This window comes from Pristiophorus japonicus, chromosome 7 (assembly GCF_044704955.1).
Source record: "Pristiophorus japonicus isolate sPriJap1 chromosome 7, sPriJap1.hap1, whole genome shotgun sequence".
NCBI classification, from domain to species: Eukaryota; Metazoa; Chordata; class Chondrichthyes; family Pristiophoridae; genus Pristiophorus; species Pristiophorus japonicus.
In genome coordinates, this window is record NC_091983.1 from 46,322,105 (window position 1) to 46,344,308 (window position 22,204).

At 45.3% G+C, this 22,204-nt stretch overlaps 1 protein-coding gene and 1 long non-coding RNA gene across 2 annotated transcripts in view; one reads left to right on the forward strand and one right to left on the reverse strand.

Annotated features, from left to right (window-relative positions):
- The window catches only part of tmem18 (transmembrane protein 18), a 33,225-nt gene extending 18,696 nt beyond the window's left edge, over positions 1 to 14,529 (reverse strand). The window contains exon 1 of the mRNA XM_070884353.1: positions 14,432 to 14,529. Within this exon, the coding sequence (XP_070740454.1) occupies positions 14,432 to 14,509 (78 nt within the window). The 5' untranslated portion in view covers positions 14,510 to 14,529. The remainder of the gene's footprint in view (positions 1 to 14,431) is intronic.
- Positions 14,530 to 14,592: 63 nt separating this feature from the next.
- On the forward strand, positions 14,593 to 20,890 carry LOC139266760 (uncharacterized). Its single transcript, XR_011593762.1, has 2 exons — positions 14,593 to 14,722; positions 20,470 to 20,890. It is a non-coding gene; the product is annotated as an uncharacterized lncRNA (long non-coding RNA).
- Positions 20,891 to 22,204: the final 1,314 nt, after the last annotated feature.

Genomic DNA, 22,204 nt, shown 5'->3' on the forward strand with positions numbered 1-22,204 from the left:
CATAAGAAATGAGGCTGGAGATTTATTGCCATCTCATTCCCGATTTGTTACTCTCTCTAGTATTTTTCAGTGACATTTCATTTAAAATATTGAAGCTGTATAATTGTTTTTTTTTTAAATCCTATTTTGGTTGTCAGTTGGGTGGTAGGTTGAGATTAGTGGTAGTCATCATAACTGAATCACTTGTTTTGACAAGCAGTGGTGGTGCAGTTTGTTTTGCTGATTGGACAGGACAGAGTGCTGTTGAGAACACCATGAGATGCACTTTGACAGAGGACTGATGGTGTTGTTATTGGAACATGCTTGAAATGGTTACCTGAATGGGTGAATAGCTTCAACAAGTAGGGGCCGAGTGCTTTATATTGCAAGCACAGTGTCAGAACAGAGAATGAATGTACTGTTGTGATTTACATAGAAACATAGAAATTAGGTGCAGAAGCAGGCCATTCAGCCCTTCAAGCCTGCACCGCCATTCAATAAGATCATGGCTGATCATTCAACTTCAGTACCTCTTTCCTGCTTTCTCTCCATACCCCTTTGATCCCTTTGGCCGTAAGGGCCATATCTAACTCCCTTTTAAATATATCTAACAAACAGGCCTCAACAACTTTCTGCGATAGAGAATTCCACAGGTTAACCACTCTCTGAGTGAAGAAATTTCTCCTCATCTCTGTCCTAAATGGCCTACCCCTTATTCTTCAACTGTGACCCCTGGTTCTGGAACTCCCCAGCAACGAGAACATTCGTCCTGTCTCTAACCAGTCCAATCCCATCAGAATTTTATATGTTTCTATGAGATCCCCTCTCATTCTTCTAAACTCCAGTGGATACAAGCTCAGTTGATCCAGTCTCTCCTCATATGTCAGTCCTGCCATCCCAGGAATCAGTCTGGTGAACTTTTGCTGTACTCCCTCAATAGCAAGAACATCCTTCCTCAGATTAAGGGACCAAAACTGAACATAATATTCCAGGTGTGGCCTCACCAAGGCCCTGTACAACTGCAGTAAGACCTCCCTGCTCCTATACCCAAATCCCCTAGCTATGAAGGCCTGCATGCCAACTTTCAATGATTGATGAACCATGACACCCAGGTCTCGTTGCACCTTCCCTTTTCCTAATCTGACACCATTCAGATAATATGCTGTTTTCCTGTTTTTGCCACCAAAGTGGATAACCTCACATTTATCCACATTATACTGCATCTGCCATGCATTTGCCCACTCACCTAACCTGTTCAAGTCACCCTGCAGTCTCTTAGCATCCTCCTCACAGCTCACACTGCCACCCAGCTTAGTGTCATCTGCAAACTTGGAGATATTACATTCAATTCCTTCATCTAAATCATTGATGTATATTGTAAAAAGCTGGGGTCCCAGCACTGAACCCTGCGGCACCCCACTGGTCACTGCCTGCCATTCTGAAAAGGACCTGTTTATTCCGATTGGCTGCTTCCTGTCTGCCAACCAGTTCTCTATCCACGTCAATACATTACCCCCAATATCATGTGCTTTAATTTTGCACACCAATCTCTTGTGCAGGACCTTGTCAAAAGCCTTCTGAAAGTCCAAATACACCACATCCACTGGTTCTCCCTTGTCCACTCTACTAGTTACATCCTCAAAAAATTCTAGAAAAGTTGTCAAGCATGATTTCCCTTTCATAAATCCATGCTGACTTGGACTGATCCTGTCACCGCTTTCCAAATGCGCTGCTATTTCATCTTTAACAATTGATTCCAACATTTTCCCCACTACCGATGTCAGGCTAACTGGTCTATAATTCCCCGTTTTCCCGCCCCCCCTTTTTTAAAAAAGTGGTGTTACTTTAGCTACCCTCCAGGAACTGATCCAGAGTCAATAGAATGTTGGAAAGTGATCACCAATGCATCCACTATTTCAAGGGCCACTTCCTTAAGTACTCAGGGATGCAGCTTATCAGGCCCTTCAATTCCATCAATTTCCCTAACACAATTTCCTGACTATTAAGGATTTCCTTCAGTTCCTTCTTTTCGCTAGACCCTCGAACTCCTAGTATTTCCAGAAGGTTATTTGTGTCTTCCTTAGTGAAGACAAATCCAAAGTATTTGTTCAATTGGTCTTCCATTTCTTTGTTCCCCATTATAAATTCACCTGATTCTGACTGCAAAGGACCTACGTTGGTCTTCACTAATCTTTTTTTTTTCACATATCTATAGAAGCTTTTGCTGTCAGTTTTTATGTTCCCTGCAAGCTTCCTCTCATACTTTATTTTCTCCATCCTAATTAGACCCTTTGTCCTCCTCTGCTGAATTCTAAATTTCTCCCAGTCCTCAGGTTTGTTGCTTTTTCTGGCCAATTTATATGCCGCTTCCTTGCATTTAACACTATCCCTAATTTCCCTTGTTAGCCACAGTTGAGCCACCTTCCCCTTTTTATTTTTAACTCCAGACAGGGATGTACAATTGTTGAAGTTCATCCATGTAATCTATAAATGTCTGCCATTGCCTATCCACTGTCAACCCTTTAAGTATTATTTGCCAGTCTATCCTAGCCAATTCACGTCTCATACCATTAAAGTTACCTTTCCTTAAGTTCAGGACCCCAATCTCTGAATTAACTGCGTCACTCTCCAGCTTAATGAAGAATTCTACCGTATTATGGTCACTCTTCCCCAGGGGGCCTCGCACAACAAGATTGCTAATTAGTCCTCTCTCATTACACAACACCCAGTCTAGGATGGCCAGCTCTCTAGCTGGTTCCTCGACATATTGGTCTAGAAAGCCATCCCTAATATACTCCAGGAAATCCTCCTCCACCACATTGCTACTAGCTTGGTTAGCCCAATCTATATGTAGATTAAAGTCGCCTATGATAACTGCTGTACCTTTATTGCAAGCATCCCTAATTTCTTATTTGATGCCATCCCCAACCTCACTATTACTGTTTGGTGGTCTGTACACAACTCCCACTAGCGTTTTCTGCCCTTTGGTGTTCCGCAGCTCTACCCATACAGATTCCACATCATCCAAGCTAATGTCCTTTCTTACTATTGCGTTAATTTCCTCTTTAACCAGCAACGTTACCCCACCTCCTTTTCCTTTCTGTCTATCCTTCCTGAATGTTGAATATCCCTGGATGTTGAGTTCCCAGCCTTGGTCACCCTGGAGCTATGTCTCAGTATATTATAATCGTCAATAGCTGCCTGCGCAGTTAATTCATCCACCTTATTACGAATACTCCTCTCATTGAGCCACAGCCTTCAGGCTTGTCTTTTTAACACTCTTTGTCCCTTTAGAATTTTGCTGTAATGTGGCCCTTTTTGATTTTTGCCTTTGATTTCTCTGCCCTCCACTTTTACTATTCTCCTTTCTATCTTTTGCTTCTGCCCCCATTTTATTTCCCTCTATCTCCCTGCATAGGTTCCCATCCTCCTGCCATATTAGTATAACACCTCCCCTTACAATCTCGTTTCTGATGACTAGGACGGAGAAGGTCCTTACAGCACAGTGAGTGAAAACCATAGCAATGGCCTGTATTGGTGGGTGGGCTGAGTTCATAAACAACGGTATAACAACTTGCATTTACACAGCATCCAATACATAGTAGAACATAATAAGACACTCCACAAAAGGAGCCACAAAGGGGACTGTATACATGCAACTTTTTCTTCTATCCTGTGTAATGCCTTGTCTGATTACTCTGTAACCGCGTGTGTTGACGGACAGCCTGCTCCCACCTTGTCTGATTACTCTGTAACCGCGTGTGTTGACGGACAGCCTGCTCCCACCTTGTCTGATTACTCTGTAACCGCGTGTGTTGACGGACAGCCTGCTCCCACCTTGTCTGATTACTCTGTAACCGCGTGTATTGATGGACAGCCTGCTCCCAACCCTCGACAATTCCTGTAGTTGACTGCCAGGAGAGAGCATGACATTGCCGTGGGGCGATTTGCTCTGATTTTTTTTCTCCCTTTCCTTTGAAAAGCGGTTCAATTCTGATCAACACAACCTCTCTCTGACTGCCAGTCACAGGACAAGACTGAAAGTCAACGAGAATCAACCTGCATCCTACTGCTGTGGTGTACTGGGGCATCTTATTATCAAGCTTTCTCTGCAACACAAACCTGTCTGAACTCACCACAAAATCTGGAGCACAAGTCACACCATGAAGCACATTTTTTTTTTTTTTTTTTAAATGTACAGGTGTGGCAATGAGATTTTATTTAAAAAATGGATGAACCCTAGTGTAGGGGTCACAAAAATACTGTTGCTTTTTGTTCATTTTTATTTTTTTTAAATAAATAACTTCCAATATTTATCTCTTCAGTCAGTCCCTCTGCAGACCAACATTTCTCATCCATCCCCACCAATACTTTATCTTTGCACTTTACCTAGCCTACAACAGGACTTGGATAATATCCGGGCTTGGGGTGACAAGTGGCAAGTAACATTTGCGCCACATAAAATGGCAAGTAATGACCATTTCAAAATGATAGAAATTCCAGCCATCACCCTTTGACTTTCAATGACACCAGCAGTGCCAAGTCCCCACCATCAACAACTTGGGGGTCATCACTGACCAGAAGCTGAACTGGACCAGTCACACCAACAACATGGCTACAAGAACAAGGGCAGAGACTGGGTACTCTGCAACAAGTGACTCGCCTCATGACTCCCTCAAAGCCTCTCCACCACCTACAAGACACAGGTCAGGTGCGTGATGGAATATATACCATTCACCTGCAGGGGAGCAGCTGCAACTCAAGAAGCTGAACGCCATTGTGGACAAAGCAGTTGGTTTGATTGGTGCCCCATCACTGGACTCGATAGCCACCTCTTTTACCACCAGAACGCTGTGGCTGCAGTATGCATGACCCACAGGATGCACTGCAACAACTTGCTTCCCTGTGACCTCTACCACCCAGAGGCTGGGCAGCAGCAATGCCATGGGATCATCACTTCCATGACACACGCCTCAATTAGACATATGTCATTCCGACATTGTCGCTGTGTCAAGTTAGCTAGAGAATTAAAAGGATATTAACTCCATTGTGGGAAAACTATTGACACAACCACAAGGAGAAGGAGAAGGCTGCCCCCCCCCGCTCCCCCCTCCACCACCACCTCAGGAAAACTAGGGATGGGCAATAAATACAGCATTGCCAGTGTCGGCCAAATCACGGGAACAGATTTCAGAGCTCCATCAGCAACACTATTTGCAGCATTGTCCAGTCTCTCATTTTCAGTCAATACAAACAAGACAAAACAAATAAAGTGCTGACATCAGCAGATGAACTAAAATAACTGCTTACCAATATAACAGACATCATTCATGTCTCATATAGAGACCATTAGCGTAGCATTGCTCTATATTTATGGCTCTTGAAGGTCCTCAAGTAAATAAACAATTAATTATTAAAATGAATTCTCCTGTTTTCTGTAATCTTTAGTAGTAATTTTCACTCATTAATAATGTAGTCTACTTCTGTAACTCCGCCTTTCACTGGGACAGCTGAACTGAAGGGAGCCACATCAGTCAACCCAAAATGGGCACAGTACATATTGGTGAAAAATACTAACCCTATCGCTGGCTCTCTGTAGTCTTTTTTTTTTAAATGGCAATTGTTTAGCATATATACTGGCCAGACCATATATTCTTCAGCTACAGATTATCATTTAAAAATACTTAATATGATTATTAATAGTTCCCCAATGGCTAAAAGGGCTCACTGTTCAGCCAGAAGCTGACTACCAAAGACACTTATGTCAAGCTTAATTTTGAGAGAAGCTGACTTTTACAGAAAGCGCAAATAAAAAGCAATGAGTACCCCGAACTGCAACACCAAATACAGTTGTGCAAGAGGCATTAGTCTGCATACTGTAGGAATGTATAACAGTATCTCCTAAACAGATTTAATTACAAAATGATCACTTTGGACTAGAAATTCGGTTCTCTGCGATAATTGTCTTTTTCGCCAAAATTATAGTTATCGCAACGCTATCGCTATGAGGCAGTAAATTCAAGGTTTCATTTGATCAGTGGGAAAAATCAGCGCCGCACGAGGAGTAGGAGCTCCAGCTCTGAATTCTGAGATGACAGTCAGCGGGATACTCACGTCGTGTGTGGGGGTGGGGGTGCCCCCCCACCCATCCATTATATGGGTTGCCATAAAGGACTAACCACCCTATCGGTCAGTATAAAGATGGTTACGGCCATGGAAGGTGCGTTAACGCAAGCAGTCAGATTGTTAATCAGCCTGCGAATCCTTCCACTACTTCACACTATTCTCCAAGGGAACAGCGAGAAGGTACGACATGAGGAGGACAGAGATGTAATCAGACAAAAATAGACAGCAAGGCAAAGATGGAGATCCCACCAAAAGCTTAGTCAAAGACATACATTTTAGGGAGGGCAATGAAGGGAGAGGGAGGTGGAGGGATTTAGGGAGCAAATTCCAGAGTGTTGGGCCTGGACCGCTGAAGGCACAGCCACCAATGGTGGCGTGCACCTTGGCGGGGACGGGAGAAGTAATGACAGGGAACAGAGAGTTTGGTGGGAGGCTTGTAGGACTGAAGAGGTTACGCAGATAGGGTGGGGCAAGGCTATGAATGGATTTAATCACAGGAGAATTTAAGCTTGGGATGTCGGGGAACCAGAAGCCAATATAGGTTAGCAAGGGCAAGAGTGATGGGTGAGTGGGACTTAGTGTGGGAGAGGATATGGGCAGCAGAGTTTTGGATGAGTTGAGGTTTATGAGGGTGAAGAATGGTGGATCTCCCATCCTAGATTAAGAATGCCCATGCAAATGTAGTTTTGTGTTCAATCGTTTTTAAACAAAATGACCATCAGTGGAAAGGTTTCAAAAATAAGATTCAGCTAAAGGACAATTCAATGTTGCTGGTGGATCTAATTTCAGAACATAAGAAATAGGAGGAGTTAGGTCACCTGGCCTGCTCTCATTTAATAAAATCATGGCTGATCTGATCATGGACTCAGCTCCACTTCCCTGCCCACTCCCCATATCCCCTTATTCCCTAATCGCTCAAAAATCCATCTCCGCCTTAAATATATTCAACGACCCAGCCTGCACAGCTCTCTGGGGCAGAGAATTCCATAGATTTGCAATCCGCAGAAGAAATTCCTCCTCATCAGTTTTAAATGGGCACGCCTTTATTCTATGGCCCCACTTTTCCCCAAAGGAAAAAAAGGCCTTAACTTACCTGGACGTCTTTTTTTTAGGCCCCTCAGTGCTGAAAATAAAAATGCTTGGTTTCCTCACCACATGCACACCCCCTGGCGCCGGCACTACCCGATTCAACTTTCCTGGATGGAGCCTCCAATATGCGCTAAACGGCACAGCGCATGCAAGGAAAAAAAATTCTAACCCCACTGCGCATTTGCACAAAAATAAGACCCACCTGCACATGAAAAAAAACAGCACGTGTGGATCACCATTGAGAATCCATTGGTGGCAGAGGTGGGTTCGAAAGTAGGAAGTACAGCTTCGTTCACGAGATGGCTGCAATGGAAGGGCGCAGTGAAGACGAAAGGGTCGGAGTCGGAGAAGGGGAAACCGTAAGGACAAAGAGATTTCTCGCGGGGATGAAATTGAGCGCCTAGTAGACTTAATCGAGAGTAGATGGGGAGTTCGAGAACAAGGGGAGCTTCGGTAAAAATAAGCTTAAACCATCTGCACTCGCAATAGTTTGGGACCAGGTCGGTCACGTTTAATGGAATTTCCATGACCCAGAGAACCAGTGCGCAGCTGAAAAAGTAGCAGGACCTCGGACAAGCAGTGACTGTAAGTAATACGTTAAACTTACATTTATTTCGGCTTTAAAATATATGTATATTTATGCACTGCAATAACATCTGTAAATGTGATCAGTGCCTGTGTGTGTGTGTTCAGAAGGACCCTCTCAAAGTTCCATTTGCATTTTTGCAGAAGATGGTGTCATAGATCAACCGAGAACGGTCACAAACTGGAGGAGGTCCGCCAAGTAGGCTACAACTAACAGCCGTGAAGCAAAGGATAGTGTCAACGATTGAATGTCACAGGAGAAGACCAACAATCAATGTGGAAGCTGGGCCCAATTTTCCATTGGAGGGTAAGCCCTGCAAATTGCAGTCTGCTTTGGCTAAATGTTACGTCATGTGTGTGCTTCCTGCACTACTTCTTCCTCAATGCTGCTAACCAAGCATCTATCTTTTGTTCCATAGAGGTTGAGCATCAGGAGGATACAGAAAGTGCACCTGAAGTTGAAGGAAAGAATGATCAAGAAAACGCCATGCCAGATATTCCAACTCAGGACAATGATGGGCAGCAAGAAGTCACAGACGACGAAATGGTTACCCTGGATTTGGAGGTGCTGAACCCCTCGAGGATTCCAAGCCCTTTCATAAGTGAATCAAGCGAGAGGACTTTTCTAGGTGTGACGTCTGAGGCTGCGGGTACAAGTCTGTTGTAGCAAGCCACACCTGCGAGACGTCCGTAGAAAAGCAAGCTCCAGACCTGATGCAGAAACACTGGACTCTGAGAACATAGGACACCTTGTGGGGATGAGCGGGGAGAACATCCAACAATCTCGATTGCTCCTGGAAGCCTTTGGTGGGGCGAGGGCAGGAGTTGGGGGGACAGTCATTACAGGTTGAAAGACGTTCAGGGCGGTTGAAGGAGGTAGTATCGGCAATACGGGGGGGGGGGGGGGGGCTCACCCAGGCTGTCCTTAATGTGAGGAGTGCTTTCCACTCTGCACCAAATTCAAGGGTTGATCCTGAGGATGAGGTTGATGACGAAGAGGAACCCAGGCATTCCACTATGACACATTTTGGCTCTGTCCCTGTTGTAGCCCAGCATCAAGAAACACCACGCCGGAAAAGGAACAGATTACACCTGGGGGTGCGGAAGGAATCAGAAGTCTGCAACTATGGGCAAGCGCAGGGGTAGCAGCATCTACTGGGGCAGAATTGGCACACAGCGCTAAGGAAGAGGATAGATGTCTTGTTTGTTTTTTGGTTGATTTAGTTGATTGTTCTTTGTAAAGTTTGCCACGGCTCTGAATAAAGTTTTAAAAATTTTAAAGACTGAAACATAAGTAAAGTCACGCTAATTACAACGGTGCTATACAAATATTTAATAAACATTTTAATTTTGGACTTTTAATCTGACTCCTGCACTTCATTTTTTAATGCTGCACTAATAAATATTACAGGATAACCGGCCTCAACATGTAAAATGGTCTCACCCCTTGTAACCCGTTGGTTTAAATGATACAGGGGCAGGTTCCAGTACGAAGGTGTTCATGGATCCTGTCTTGTTCTGGGTCACTGATACATGCCCCATGGTCCTTCGTTGCATGTATCAATGATCCTCACCCAGTCTGGATCCATGAGCAACTTCGTCTTATTGTCCACCTATGCACTCCAACAGGCCAAAACTTAATTTAAACATTCAAGATTTGTGCTGGGAATATTTAATAAACATAACGTAATGTCCACCTAAACACTCCAACACTCCTTTGAAACATAAAGTGTGCGGTGGCAACATTTAATATAAATTATATATTTTCCATTTAAGCACTTCAACACTCCATAAAACCTAAAAGATTTGTGGTGGGATTATGGTTTTTTTTCAACTTAAAAGTACCACCTTTAATAGAGATCGCTGCTGCTTGCCTCGGAGCCTGGAGTGTCTTGCACTGTCCTTCGGCCTGGGCTAGCAGCAGGCCGCGTAGGAGGAGGACCTTCGGCCGGGGTTCTAGCAGCGGCTCTATTCAACGTCAAAGAGGGGAGAAGGCTGCACTGCATTGCAGAAGAGGAGGTTTGGTATGCTGATTCTACATTTTTGGAACTTTTTAATGTTTTCTTTCAACTATTTGCATTATTTTGGGCCGTGAGGACATCGCTGGAAAAAGGTAAGGCTTTTAAAATTTTTTGCCATCATTCTTTCATCGCAGGAGCATGGGTAAGTTTTTAATTAATTTTTTATTTTATACTGGCTTATAGTTTAAATTTGGTCTTTAACTTACCTTAGAGATTAATTGTAAGCTAAATGGGAAGTCCCTTCGGCCAGGAATAGGAGCGGGCCAGCGCAGATTCTCTAACTGCAGGCAAGGGTTTATCCGACGGTGTTTCTGTGCCAATTTTAAAAATTTTGTTGGTAGGGAGTTTTCCTTGTATGAAGAAATGGCACGGAACATTCTTTTACAGGTACTCCAGCACCAGAATGTTTGGCGCCAAGCATTCTGGTGCTGATAGTAGATGCCGGCAACCCAACACTGGAGAATCTTTGGAATGAGGTTTGGCGCCTAAAAATTCACTGGCCGCCGAGTGATGGACAAAATTGGAGCCGATATCCCCGAGTTTTAGTTTCCCCTGAGTGGAAATATCCTCTCTGCATCCACCTTGTCGAGCCCCCTCATTATCTTATATGTTTCAATAAGATCACCTCTCATTCTTCTGAATTCCAAATGTGTTTTGGCCCAACCTACTCAACCCATCTTCACAAGTCATCTCTGGAATCAACCTAGTGAACGTTCTCTGAACAGACTCCAATGCAAGTATATCTTCCTTAAATACGTAGACCAAAACTGTACACAGTACTCCAGGTGTGGCCTCACCAATACCCTGTACAGTTGTAGCAAGACTTCCTGCTTTTATACTCTAACCCCTTCCAATAAAGGCCAACATTCCATTTGCCTTCCTGATTACTTGCTGTACCTGCATAATCACTTTGTGTTTCATGCACAAGGACCCCCCCAGGTAGTGTAGGTACATTAAACTTGGTCCCTTCAACACACTTAATCCCTTCATCCAAGTCATTAATAAATTGTAAATAGTTGAGGACCCAGCACCGATCCCTGCGGCACCCCACTAGTCACTGCTGCTTGCCAACCAGAAAATTACCCAGTTATCCCGACTCTCTGTTTTCTGTTAGTTAGCCAATCCTCTACCCATGCTAATATATTACCCCAACCCCGTGAACTTTTATCTTGTGCAGTAACCTTTTATGTGGCACCTTATCAAATGCCTTCTGGAAATCCTAATACACCACATCTACTAGTTCCCCTTTATCTACCCTGCTCGTTACGTCCTCAAAGAACTCCAGCAAATTTGTCAAACATGATTTCCCTTTCATAAAACCATGCTGATTCTGCTTGAATTATGCTTTTCCAAATGTCCCACTACTGCTTCCTTACTAATGGATTACAGCATTTTCCCAACAATAGATGTTAGGCAAACTGGTCTATAGTTTCGTGCTTTTTATCTGCCTCCTTTTTTCAAAAAAAAATAGGGGCGTTACATTTGTGGTTTTACAATCTGCTGGGACCGCCCTAGAATCCAGGGAATTTTGGTAGATTGCAACCAATGCATCCACCATCTCTGCAGCCACTTGATTATCCACAATTGGGATGTTTTTAGTGCCTTCTACTGTGGATACAAAATACTTGTTTAACATCTCTGCCATTTCCCTGTTCTCCATTTGCCCAGTCTCATCCTCTAGGGGACCAACATTTACTTTAGCCATTCTTTTCCTTTTCATGTACCTGTAGAAACTCTTCCTACCTGTTTTTATATTTCGTGCTAGTTTACTTTCATAATCTATCTTCCCTCTCTATCATTTCATGAACTTACTCTCTGTATAAATGATTCATAAGCCATCATGCATGGATTATAGTTCCAGTTATCACCTATAAACCAAATAAATTTTACAAAATGGTTGTTACCCACACTCCTACATAGCTTTCAGTGCAACACTGACACTGCAGTTAACGTGTAATTGCAGCCAGAGTCCAGATTCACAGACTGATTGACACCAGAGCATACAGAAACAATACTCCCTGGAGGAGGATGTCTCACTCCACTTCAGTTCATGGTGAATTAGGACCCAGACAAGTGATTTAAACGCTACAAGTTTAGCGTCAGTGCAAAACCATCATTGCTTCACACCAATGTTTAAAAACTTGAGGCCACCATAGGACTGACCCAGAGCAGTTCCATTAGCCACTACTTCTTCCTCTAGAAAAGGAAGGCAGGGTGGGGAACATGCTCACATACAATAATCTCACTTTAGTAGCGAAGACCACTGCTAAACAAGAGTTTGTGATCCTTCAACAGCTTCACTGCTGATCATCACAGCACTGTCTGATACAAAGGGGCAAAGTTGCCAACATTGTGAGTGATATCTCAAGGAATAAAGGATTTGCATGTCCCAAAGCACTTTACAGACAATTAAGTACTTTTTGAAGTGTAGCCACTGTTGTAATGTTGGAAAACACGGCAGCCAATTTGGAGACAGCAAGCTCCCACAAACAGCAATGTGGTAATTATCAGATATTTTTGGTCGGTAATGGCTGCAGGGCAGTAAAGTTTGTGCCCAGGAACAGTCTGCACTTCAGTCAGCAAAATTGGACAGCTGCGCTCTGAATGTGGGGCGGAACGCTAAAGAAGGCGTTGTACACCTCTTAAGGCGCTAGGCCGGCTGAGCATGCAAAAATCCTGAGCTAAACAGCCGACCTCTGAGTGCTCGAAGAGGGGCCTGGGGGGGGAAAAACCCTGAAAAACAAAACCCACCAAAAACATTCCCAATAAATACCACAATATAAATCGCAAAAAAAACATCACTTACCCGAGGTCGACATTAACTTATGTCACTGCAGTTGCGACAACTCGGACCGCCTACTTTCACAGGCGGTCCCAGCACGGCGCTCTACGGAGTACTACTGATTGGGCGGGAGCCAAAAAAAAAACGAGCCGGTGTCGCAACTAGGGGACGAAATCGCCCCCGAAAATCCCGGCAGGGTGCCGGAAGCTAGCCGCTAGAGTTTACCGCCGCCATTGCCATCCCTCCGGGGCAAAAACACAGGCAGCAACAAGATGAAAATCCAGCCCAAATTTTTAATGATTTTGGCCAGAACCACTGCTCTTCATCAAATAGTGCTATGGGATCTTTTATGTCAACCTGAGAGGGCAAAGGGGTCTGGACAGAGTAGATAGAGCGAAACTGTTCCCATTGGCAGAAGGGTCAAGAACCAGAGGACACAGATGTAAGGTGATTGGCAAAAGAACCAAAGAAAAGCTTTTAATGCAACAAGTGGTTAAGATCTGGAATGCACTGCCTGAAAGGGTGATGGAGGCAGTCTCAATTTTATCCTTCAAAAGGGAGTGGATAAGTATCTGAAGAAAAAAAATTGCAGCGCTACGGGGAAAAGAGCAGGGGAGTGGGATTAGCCGAGAGCCAGCATGGGCTCAATAGGCCTTATTTCGTGTTGTAACCATTCTATGATTCCATGGGGCCTCAGCTTAAAACCTTATCAGAAAGGCGGCATAGCCGATGGTGCAGCGTTCCCTCGATAATGCACTGGAGTGTCAGCCTGAATTATGTGCTCAAGTTTCTGAGTACGCCTAGACTGCTACCATTCAGCCAATGCGGACACACTTTTATTCACACTTGGGACTTGAACCCATGACCTTCTGACTCAGAGGTGCGAGTGCTACCCACTGAGCCACAGAGAGCAAAGGTAATGAACTAAAGTGAATGCACAAAGTTGTATTGATAAAAGACTTGGATTTTTATAGCACTTTTCATGACCACCGAACGATTCAAAGCATTTTACAGCCAATTAAATTTTGGAGTGCAGTCATTGTTGTTATGTAGGTAATTGTAATGTCGACCAGCTCCTTTGGGCAGGCCACATTGTCCGCATGCCCGACACTAGACTCCCAAAGCAAGCGCTCTACTCGGAACTCCTACATGGCAAGAAGGCCCCAGGTGCGCAGAGAAAATATTTCAAGGTCACCCTCAAAGTTTCCTTGATAAAATACAACATTCACACCAGCACCTGGTAATCCCTGGCCCAAGACCGTCCAAGGTGGAGGAAGAGCTTCCTGGAGGGCATTGAGCACCTTGAAACTCGGCGCCGAGAGCATGCAGAAAGCAAGCGCTGGCAGCGGAAGGAGCATGCGGCAAACCAGACTCCCCACCCACCCTTTCCTTCAACCACTGTCTGTCCCATCTGGGTCAGAGACTGTAATTCCTGTATTGAACTGTTCAGTCACCTGAGAACTCACTTTTAGAGTGGAAGCAAGTCTTCCTCGATTTCGAGGGACTGCCCATGATGATGATGATGTAGGTAATGTTTATTTCTAAAAATGGACACACTGCAATCTGCCAATCCTTGTTGGTGGATGCAACTTCTTTGACATTTTTTTTAATATTGCTCTCTTGCAACTCAGCACAGCTGCAGCTCCGGCTCCCCCCGAGGCCGAGGGGGCGCCACGGCTCGGGCTCTCCCCGAGGCACAAAGAGCTGACGTGACATACGGTCGCAGAGAGATGACGCCACCTTAGCAACGGCCGAGCCCGCGTCACCCGGATGTCAGCCGCTGCACCGTGTCCGCGCCCGATGGCCCCCAGCGCCCGCCCCTCACTCACTCACTCACTGACTGACTTACGGACGATAGGACAATCCAGACACCCGTAGTATGCAGCTGACTGATCGGCACCGCCGTCGCTTCCTCCTCCCTCTCCATGGCGGCCTTACACCGGAATTCCCGCCTGAATTCATTCCTTCCGGTGCAGGGACACGTCACAGGCTGTGCCGTACCCGCGATGCCATTGGTCGGTGCCGCTGTCAATCAGGCTCGGGAGCTGGGGCGTGCAGCGCCTGCTGGAAGCACCTCTCTGTGTCTCTGCACCCATCCCACTGCTTTCACTCGGCAATCTCGCCATTACCTTTGTTACAAGTAAGTTCTGCAAACTAATGGCCAAACTTTTAAATTGGCCCGAAATGCAACCACTGCTGAAACTCAGACTGGAAACTGACCGATATAATTATAGTGAACAGCACAGAAACCGGCCATTCGACCCAGCCAGGCCCATGTTGTTGTTTACCCTCCATACCAGAAAACTATCACACTTACCTGCACTGTTCCCATATCCTTTATTCACTTTTATACATTTATCAATATTAACAGTATTACTCAGTTACATAGATTACAAAGATATATGTAACTCAGTTATTGATAAGCCACCACGAAGAAGCACTTTCTCCACTGGGTTCGTGAGATCACTATAACTCTATTTTGTTATCTTATGAAAATTATTTTTTCCTTTTTTACTTGTTATCTCACCAACTGAAACTACTAATGCTAATCTGTATTTAATTTTATATCATGCAGCACTGGTCCATGATTCTACTCTCTAATCAAAAAGACAATGATCTTAATAACCCGTACCCAATGGAAGGGCAAGAGTCAGGAGGAGGTTAAAAATTAAACATCAAGGAACCCATTCTGAATCTGTTGTGTGTATGTGCCTGCTGCCATTTTTACTGGCGGGTCACTTCATTATATTTAAATCAGGCACCCACAGTACCGTTGGGTGCCTGATTTAAATTTAGCAGCTGCCGGCTGAGTTTCCCAGAGCTTGGGAAACCCAATGAAATAGAGGCAAGAGTTGTCGGCTCCAGCAAGTTAGTGCTTATTAGAGCACGAATTGTGAGCAGGAGTGCTGCCTGGCTCATCAAGAAATCCTTCAATCTCCCTTATGTCAATCGCAGCCCCTCTGGGTTCTGAGCTCCCCCTCCTCCCCATCACCCACTTTGTGCGCTCCAATCCTGAACCCCCAATCTCACTCAATTGCAAGGGACAGTTCCCGCCTGCAGCCTCCTACCACTGGTTTTCGGCAGGACCTCTGCGTCCCCAGGCTTTCTGGGTTTTAGATGCACTCCCGTGCTCCCCCGTACCCTCCCTGTAGCTATCAAGGCCAATGCTTTATCCAGATGCGTTGTTCTGGCAATTATTTAAGTGTAATAATTCTCTCAAACTTGGGACCAGTACCTCTCCAATTAACTTAACAGCCGATGCAGTAACGGTCAGTTCTCAGTTCAAAAGCTCGGTGGTCACCATCTGTACAAAATTACGACATTACAATTTAAGAATCATACTTCCCCATTTAAAAAAATGCTTAAAAGTTATTATGCGATATAAACAAATCTATAACTGTATTATGTTAGTGCACATCATCAGATCACTTCAAGTCAGTCGGAAAACTCTGCTACCAGAATTATTAACACTTTCCTTACAAGACTAAGGACAGATCTAGCAGTCCAAAATTGAGTGTGATGCACTTTGAGCTATCAGCTGCAGCAGGATGGTATACCATCACAGTTATGTATGTAAACCTGTAATTACCATGTGTAACCACCAGAGGGTTTATCCCCTGGAGTCCCAAGGGATCCCACAATCCCTTGGGAGCACCTGTGTATAAGGAGGATTCACAGGCTGGAGAGGCACTCTGAGATCTGTAATAAAGGACTATGGTTACACATACTTTGTGGTTGCAATATCTAGTCTGATCCCTTATCTAAGACATATCAACTGGCAACGAAGTACAGATGACGAACCCCAACGCAGCAATGCAGAGAACTGTGGGCATCCTGGAGAAATTTTCGGAGGGAGATGATTGGGACACCTTCGTGGAGCGACTTGACCAATACTTTGTGGCCAACGAGCTGGAAGGAGAAGCGAATGCTGCCAAACGAAAGGCGATCCTCCTCACCTTTTGCGGGGCATCAACATATGGCCTCATGAAAAATCTGCTCGCTCCAGCAAAACCCACAGACAAGTCGTACGATGAGTTGTACACACTGGTCCGGGAGCATCTCAACCCGAAGAAAAGTGTTCTGATGGCAAGGTATCGGTTCTACACGTGCAAGAGGTTTGAAGGCTAGAAAGTAGCGAGCTAAGGCGCCTTGCACGACATTGCGAATTTGAAGGAAACTTGGAACATATACTCAGGGACTTCTTTGTATTTGGCATTGGCCATGAAGTAATACTTCGCAAACTTTTATCTGTGGAGACCCCAAAATTGAGTAAAGCCATAGCGATAGCCCAGGCGTTTATCTCCACCAGTGACAATACCAAACAAAGTTCCCAGCACACTAGTCCTGCAGCAAGTTATGTGAACAAAGTAACAGTGTTTTCGAATCGAAATGTACATGGCAGGACGTACACGCCTGTAGCTGCACGTCTGCAGATGACTCAGAGTCCGCCATCAAGGGTGGTGAATACAAGGCAATTAACACCTTGTAGGTGCGGGGGTGATCATCGATTCCATTCACGCTGCTTCAAAGGAAACATTTGCAAGGGCTGTGGAACAATGGGACACCTCCAACGTATGTGCAAGCGAGCTGCAAACCCTGCTAATCCTGCAAACCACCCTGTTGCAGAGGAGGACAGATCCACGGTGGATCACGACGGACCAGAGCCTCAGACCGAGGAGGCAGAGGTATATGGGGTGCACACGTTTACCACAAAGTGCCTCCCGATAATGCTGAAGGTTGAATTAAATGGACTCTCGGTGTCCATGGAGCTGGACACGGGCGCAAGCCAGTCCATAATGAGTAAAATGACTTTCGATAAGTTGTGGTGCAACAAGGCTTCAAGGCCAGTCCTGACTCCCATTAATACCAAAGTTAGAACGTACACAAAGGAACTGATTCCCATAATTGGCAGTGCTACCGTAAAGGTCTCCTACGATGGAGCGGTGCACGATTTACCACTCTGGGTGGTACCGGGCGATGGCCCCATGCTGTTCGGCAGGAACTGGCTGGGAAAGATACACTGGAACTGGGAGGACGTCCAAGCGCTTTCGTCTGTCCTAAACAAGCTATTCGAACCAGGCATTGGGAAATTCCAAGGAGCAAAAGTGCAGATCCATTTGATTCCAGGGGCGTGACCCATCCATCACTAGGGGAGAGCGGTACCTTACATGATGAGAGAGAGGGTGGAGAGTGAGCGGGACAGACTGCAACGAGAGTGCAACATTTCGCCAATCAAATTCAATGAGTGGGCCAGTCCGATTGTTCCAGTCCTAAAGGGAGACGGCACCGTCAGAATCTGTGGTGATTACAATGTACCTATCAATCGCTTTTCACTGCAGGATCAATACCTGCTACCGAAGGCAGACAACCTATTTGCGACGCTGGCGGGAGGGAAAACGTTCACGAAGCTGGACTTGACCTCGACCTGCATGACGCAGGAGCTGGAGGAATCTTTGAAAGTCCTCACCTGCATCAACACGCACAAAGGTCTTTTCATTTACAACAGATGCCCGTTTGGGATTCGATCAGCCGCGGCGATATTCCAGAGGAACATGGAAAGCTTACTGAAGTCAGTCCTGTGCACCGTGGTCTTCCAGGCGACATCTTGGTTCCAGGTCAGGACACTGTCGAGCACCTGCAGAACCTGGAGGAGGTTCTTATTCGGTTTAATCGTCTGGGGCTCAGGTTAAAACACTCGAAGTGTGTTTTCCTGGTGCCTGAAGTGGAGTTCCTGGGGAAAAGAATCGCGGTGGATGGCATCAGGCCCACCGACTCGAAGACGGAGGCAATCAAGAATGCACCAAGACCACAGAACATGACGGAGCTGCGGTCGTTTCTAGGACTCCTGAACTATTTTGGTAACTTCTTACAGGGTCTTAGCACATTGTTAGAACCCCTGCACTCTTTACTGTGTAAAGGAGATGAATGGGTATGGGGTAAAAGCCAAGAAAATGCCTTTGAGAAAGCTAGGAAGCTGTTATGTTCAAACAAATTGCTTGTGTTGTACAATCCATGTAAATGTTTGGTATTGGCATGTGATGCGTCGTCATACGGGGTTGGGTGTGTATTGCAACAAACTAATGAATTTGGGACATTGCAACTGGTTGCTTATGCATCCAGAAGTCTGTCTAAGGCTGCGAGGGCCTATAGTATGATCGAAAAAGAAGCGTTAGCGTGTGTTTATGGGATAAAGAAAATGCATCAATATCTGTTCGAGCTCAAATTTGAATTGGAAACCGACCATAAACCGCGTATATCCCTCTTTTCTGAAAATAAGAGGATAAATACAAATGCATCAGCCCGCATCCAGAGATGGACACTCACATTTTTTTTTTAAAAATTCGTAGCCAACCTTTCCAATTCTTTGTCAAATCACAAACGCCAGAGGTCACCTTGCACACATCAAGGATCACTCTGCGCCAATGCTCTTAGCCAAAAGGCCGAGAGCCACTGCACCGTTCCTGGAAGTACTGCAATACCAGGTTCGTGCCATGGAGGTGGATGGGTCAGGCCCCCCACACACCTCCGTGGAGGTGGATGGGTCAATCCACCCCACCCAGAGATGGACACTCACATTGTCCGCATACAACTATGCCATCCGCCACAGGCCAGGCACAGAAAACTGTGCCGATGCTCTCAGTAGGCTACCATTGCCCACCACTGGGGTGGAGATGACACAGCCTGAAGATTTAGTTATGGTAATGGAAGCATTCTAGAGTGAGCAATCATCTGTTACCGCCCGACAGATAAGAACCTGGATGAGCCAGGACCCCTTACTGTCCTTAGTAAAAAACTGTGTGCTTCACGGGAGTTGGTCCAGTGTCCCGTTAGAGATGCAGGAAGAAATAAAGCCGTACCAGCGGCACAAAGATGAAATGTCTACACAGGCAGACTGCCTCCTATGGGGTAATCGGGTAGTTGTGCCAAAAAAGGGCAGGGACACTTTCATTAGTGATCTCCATAGTACCCACCCAGGCAATGTAATGATGAAAGCGATAGCCAGATCCCACGTGTGGTGGCCCGGTGTCGATGCAGACTTAGAGTCCTGTGTGCACAAATGTAATACATGTTCACAATTAAGCAATGCACCCAGGGAGGTGCCACTAAGTTTATGGTCTTGGCCCTCCAAACCGTGGTCTAGGGTTCATGTCGACTATGCAGGCCCATTCTTGGGAAAAATATTTTTAGTGGTTGTAGATGCATACTCCAAGTGGATTGAATGTGTGATAATGTCGGCAAGCACGTCCGCTGCCACCATTGAAAGCCTACGGGCCATGTTTGCCACACACGGCCTGCCTGATGTCCTTGTAAGTGACAATGGGCTGTGCTTTACTAGTGCCGAATTCAAGGAATTTATGACCCGCAATGGGGTGAAACATGTCACGTCTGCCCCGTTTAAGCCAGCATCCAACGGTCAGGCAGAACGAGCAGTTCAAACAATCAAGCAGAGCCTGAAAAGGGTAACTGAAGTCTCACTGCAGACTCGTTTATCCCGAGTCCTGCTTAGTTACCGCACAAGACCTCACTTGCTCACTGGGGTTTCTCCCGCTCAACTGCTCATGAAAAGGGTACTTAAGACAAGGCTCTCGTTAGTCCACCCTGATCTACACGAACAGGTAGAGAGCAGGCGGCTTCAACAGAATACTTATCATGATCGTGCAAATGTGTCACGTGAAATTGAAGTAAATGATCCTGTATTTGTGTTGAACTATGGACAAGGTCCCAAGTGGATTGCTGGCACTGTTTTGGCCAAAGAGGGGAGTAGGATGTTTGTGGTCAAACTCGCAAATGGACTCACCTGCAGAAAACACTTGAACCAAACCAAACTCAGATTTACGGACTTTCCAGAACAACCCACAATAAACTCTACCTTTTTCGACCCTCCAGCACACACACAAGTGGCAACTGACCCAGTGGTTGACCACGAAACGGAACCCATCACCCGCAGCAGCCCAGCAAGACTTACCACCCTCAGCAGTCCAGCAAGGCCTGCTGCGCAGCAGCCCAGCGAAGGCCCAACAAACAACTCACCAACACCAGCATTTGCACCGAGACGATCAACCAGGGAAAGGAAGGCCCCAGATCGACTCACATTGTAAATAGTTACACGATTGACTTTTGGCAGGGGGCGCGAGTGTTGTTATGTATGTAAACCTGTAATTACCATGCCTAACCACCAGAGGCTTATCCCCTGGAGTCCCAAGGGATCCCACAATCCCTTGGGAGCATCTGTATATAAGGAGGCCTCACAGGCTGGAGAGGCACTCTGAGATCTGTAATAAAGGACTACAGTCACACCTTACTTTGAGCTTGCAGTATCGAGTATGATTCCTTATCTAAGACATAACAACCACAATCTGTAACTCATGGATTAGCACAAACCTCATTCCTTGGTCACTAGTAAGCCAGGAGACCAACACTGGTGCAATGTGGAGCGTAGAAGGGTGTGCCAGGAGCAGAACCAGCAATATGTTAGAATAAGTTACAAACCTAGTAAAGCTATTACACAGGCTTACAAATTGCATGCTTAACACCAGAGGTAGTGGGCTATAGATGGAGCAAAGTTGTCTCATAACGAATACATCATAACAAAGCTTTCTACCCTACCACACCCATTCACGAATGATGTGGTAACCAGGCAGCTAACAAGAGGATAAGGTTTCATGAACATCCTCATCCTCCAGCATGGTGGAATCTCGCACATGATTTCAAGAGACAAGGCTGAATTGTTTGAAAGTATTTTTGGCCAAAGGTATTAAGTGGATAATCCTATTTGATCTACTTCTGAGGTCCCCATCAGCACAGATATCAGTGTCCAGTCAATATGGTTCATTCCACAAAGTGGCTGACATAGGAAAGGCAATGGACCCTGACAACATATGCTGGCTACAGTACTCAAGACTTACGTACCAGAGCTAGAGTGATGACATATATTTTACCACAGTGCTTCTCTGGTGCACAACAGGTACACAAATCACTAAAAGCTAGTGCACAGATTTAAAAAGCAATCAAAAAGGTTAACGGAATGTTGGCCTTTATCTCAAAAAGGGAATGTTAAAAGTTTCCGATAAAGTAGATAATGATAACCTATTTTGTTTGGTGGGGGAATCTAGAACAAGGGGTCATAATCTTAAAATTAGAATTACGACATTCAGGAGTGAAATCAGGAAGCACTTTTTCACACAAAGGGTAGTGGTAATGTCGAATTCTCTCCCTCAAAAGTCTGTGGATGCTGGGAAAAAAAATTTCAAGACTGAGCGCAACATATTTTTATTAGGTAAGGTTATCAAGGACTATGGATCAAAGACGGGCAAATGGAGTTGAGGTACAGGTCAGCCATGATCTAATTGAATAGCAAAACTGGCTGAAGGGTTCGAATGTCCTCCTCCTGGTCAGAGATAGGGCTGTAACACCATAGGGTCGATTCTGTGACCTTGCAAAATTACAACTGAAGTTCGAAAAATTGGTTCCTTCGCTTTTTAGACAACAAGGGAGTTTGGCACCACTAAATGGTATATATTTCAATGCAAGGAGTGTAGGAATAAGGCGGATGAGCTGAGAGCCCAGATAGATACTTGAGAGTACGATATTATAGCTATTACTGACACATGGCTGAAAGAAG